Source organism: Octopus sinensis, unplaced genomic scaffold (genome assembly GCF_006345805.1).
Source record: "Octopus sinensis unplaced genomic scaffold, ASM634580v1 Contig18495, whole genome shotgun sequence".
NCBI lineage: Eukaryota > Metazoa > Mollusca > Cephalopoda > Octopoda > Octopodidae > Octopus > Octopus sinensis.
The window spans coordinates 4,944-7,500 of NW_021835887.1; the positions used below are offsets into that span (position 1 = coordinate 4,944).

The window sequence follows — 2,557 nt, forward strand, 5'->3', positions numbered from 1 at the left end:
TCGACATATGTTACAATGTCAGTGATTAACAGCTAATTACATCATAATAGCTACAATGGTAGAACAGGAACCGGATATAGTTTTAATAGCCAACATTAGGAACGCATTACCACCACCACCACCACCATCATCATCCCCACCACCGAAGCCACTACTATCCCCACCACCGACACCCTCACCACTATCACCACTATCACGAAACGAGTATTAATGTTGTCCTTATTCCTTTCCTTGTACAGTAACAGAGCTGGGCAGTAGCGGGAGCATAGCAATCATGAAGAAAAAACACCAAAACTTACGCAGTTTCTAGATGATATACACACCAGAAATTATTTGAACCAGAAATTGCAGGAGCTACTTAACGATGTTGAGAAGTCTTTCTCTTCGCGGTGACAAGGTCATTCACTTACTTAACAATACCTTTGCGTTATCAATGTATATGTTAGAGTTACAAGCGTTTTGTCCCTTAAACTGTATGATCTATGTGTGTTGTTCGATGTAACAATGGATCGTTATAAAGCAGTTCATAATTGAAATGGTTTGTCGTGGGCAACAGGGAAAGTAAATATTTCGGTCAGTAACATTTGTTAAAGTTTACATGTTTTCTGGTGACACTGAGGCAGGTAGAGAAAGGCGGAAAGAGTTATAGAAGGAAAGAGAAAGAAAATGGTGTAGAATAAAGAGGAATAAAAGAATAAAGAAAAAGGTAGGGAAATCAAAAGGTATTTCATGTTAGGCAACGATCAAAGAGGAGAAATAATCAAAAGAACGATGGCTAATATGAAAAACGAAGACGGAAATGAGGTCAGGAGAATTGGGGGACTACGAGATAAAGGAGCGAAACATTCATTAACTCTCTTTAAGACATGATAAAGGAATATTTCTGATTTAATTGATTGACTAATCTAGTAAGGTAATTACGAGGGTAATCCTAAAAGTAAGGTCTCCAAAACTATTTAGAAATCACAGAAACTTTTATTGTCAATGATGTTTACATCATTTGAAAGTTTGAACATTTATCTATTTTTCCTACATAATTGCCATTTCGGTCGATGCATTTTTGTACGCGCTGGGGGCAGTTTTTGTATGAACATGTCTTACCAGCTCACCGCCAGTTTGTTGAGGGAGCGTTGGACCTCATCTTCAACAGTGTCGTCGTTGCTGAATCGCGTTCCGGCCAAATGTTTTTCAACTTAGGGAACAGGTAGTAGTCACTGGGTGCCAAGTCCGGACTATAAGGTGGGTCGCCGTTTATGGTCTTCTGTGAGCATTCGTGGGACCCATCTTGAACACTTTTCCGATATTGCAACTTTTCCCTCAAAACCCTATGAATGGTGCTTCGGGAAACCTCAGGAACCAAAATGCGGAGATCATCAAGAGTGATCCGCCGATTTTCATACAGGATTTGCTCAACCTTCGCGACTGGTTCGTCGGAAATTAAGGGTCGGCCGCTTCTTTCTTCGTCATGAATTTCAGTACAACCAGCTGCAAACTCCCTACACCATTTGCCAACGTTTTTGACATCCATGCACCACTCGTCATACACTTCCGTTAATTGGCGATGAATTTCTATCGGTTTAATGCCTTTTGCGTTCAAAAACCGAACTTCACACTCGGCGGTAACGTCAGCCGGGAGCTCCATCCGATACTACTGCCAAGCCAAGACTGAGCGTGGCAGTGAGGTGCGCGTAGGGGCAGGCTCAGGCGCATGCACACCAAACAGAACAGTGTTGCCAATAGCCGCACGCATAGTTTCCCTGCGTCCCCAGAATTTTAAAGACCTTACTTCTGTTATGGAAGGATTTAAAGACAGAAAATAAATATACGATATTATATACAATGAGGTCTCAAGTACGGAACTCTTCATGAACTGTTTCCAACGCATCTGTGACTATGATTACAATTATTCTAAGAGATCTGATAACACTTGAAATGACGGCAATTCAACTTCGACTTAGGCTTTCAAATAACAGTCAACAGCCACTTCAAAGACGACAATATCGATATTTTCACAAATACAGCACGAACCAGTATTAAAACACAACAAGCCACGTCACATTTTATCAAACTACGCCACGCCACTTTGTATTACTTCGAACTATGTTATTTCAAGCAATACTCATGAAATACAAAAACTGCCCTTCATTTGGTTCTTGAACATCCAGAATTGGGATTTGATTTAAAAGCATTTGGGTTGCTAATTCTAACAGGTAAAGCTTAGCTGATTCACGACATCTTGGTTGGCGGTTTTCAGACGATGGCTGAGATCAAGGGTAGGGGGTAAATGACATTCGCTCCGTTAATTTTACATCGAGTTAAGAACTTTGGGACAAAATTAGCCAACAGTTGGAACAATAGAATGATTGCATTACAAGGGTTAATTCTCATCCGCCCTTAACCTCTGATCAAACACCACCAGGGCATACAGTCATTATAGATGTTTTATAGTCATGATATTTAGTTCTGTTTAGCTTTGGGCCAAACGCCCAATTAGCCATCTGCAGGAGCTAGCTTGAAAGGTCGCATGGAGTGCGATTTTAAGCTAGTATATATACAT

The 2,557-nt window shown here is 40.7% G+C and overlaps 1 protein-coding gene across 1 annotated transcript; it reads right to left on the minus strand.

Moving 5' to 3' along the window:
- Positions 1-1,105: 1,105 nt before the first annotated feature.
- LOC115231436 lies at positions 1,106-1,642 on the minus strand. The gene has a single exon (XM_029801457.1). The coding sequence runs from the start codon at positions 1,640-1,642 to the stop codon at positions 1,106-1,108; it is 537 nt and encodes a 178-aa protein (XP_029657317.1).
- Between the last annotated feature and the right edge of the window lie 915 nt (positions 1,643-2,557).

What these genes read in the sequence shown, in the direction of transcription:
- LOC115231436 (XM_029801457.1), bottom strand. Translation starts at nt 1,642, where the DNA reads ATGGAGCTCCCGGCTGACGTTACCGCCGAGTGTGAAGTTCGGTTTTTG.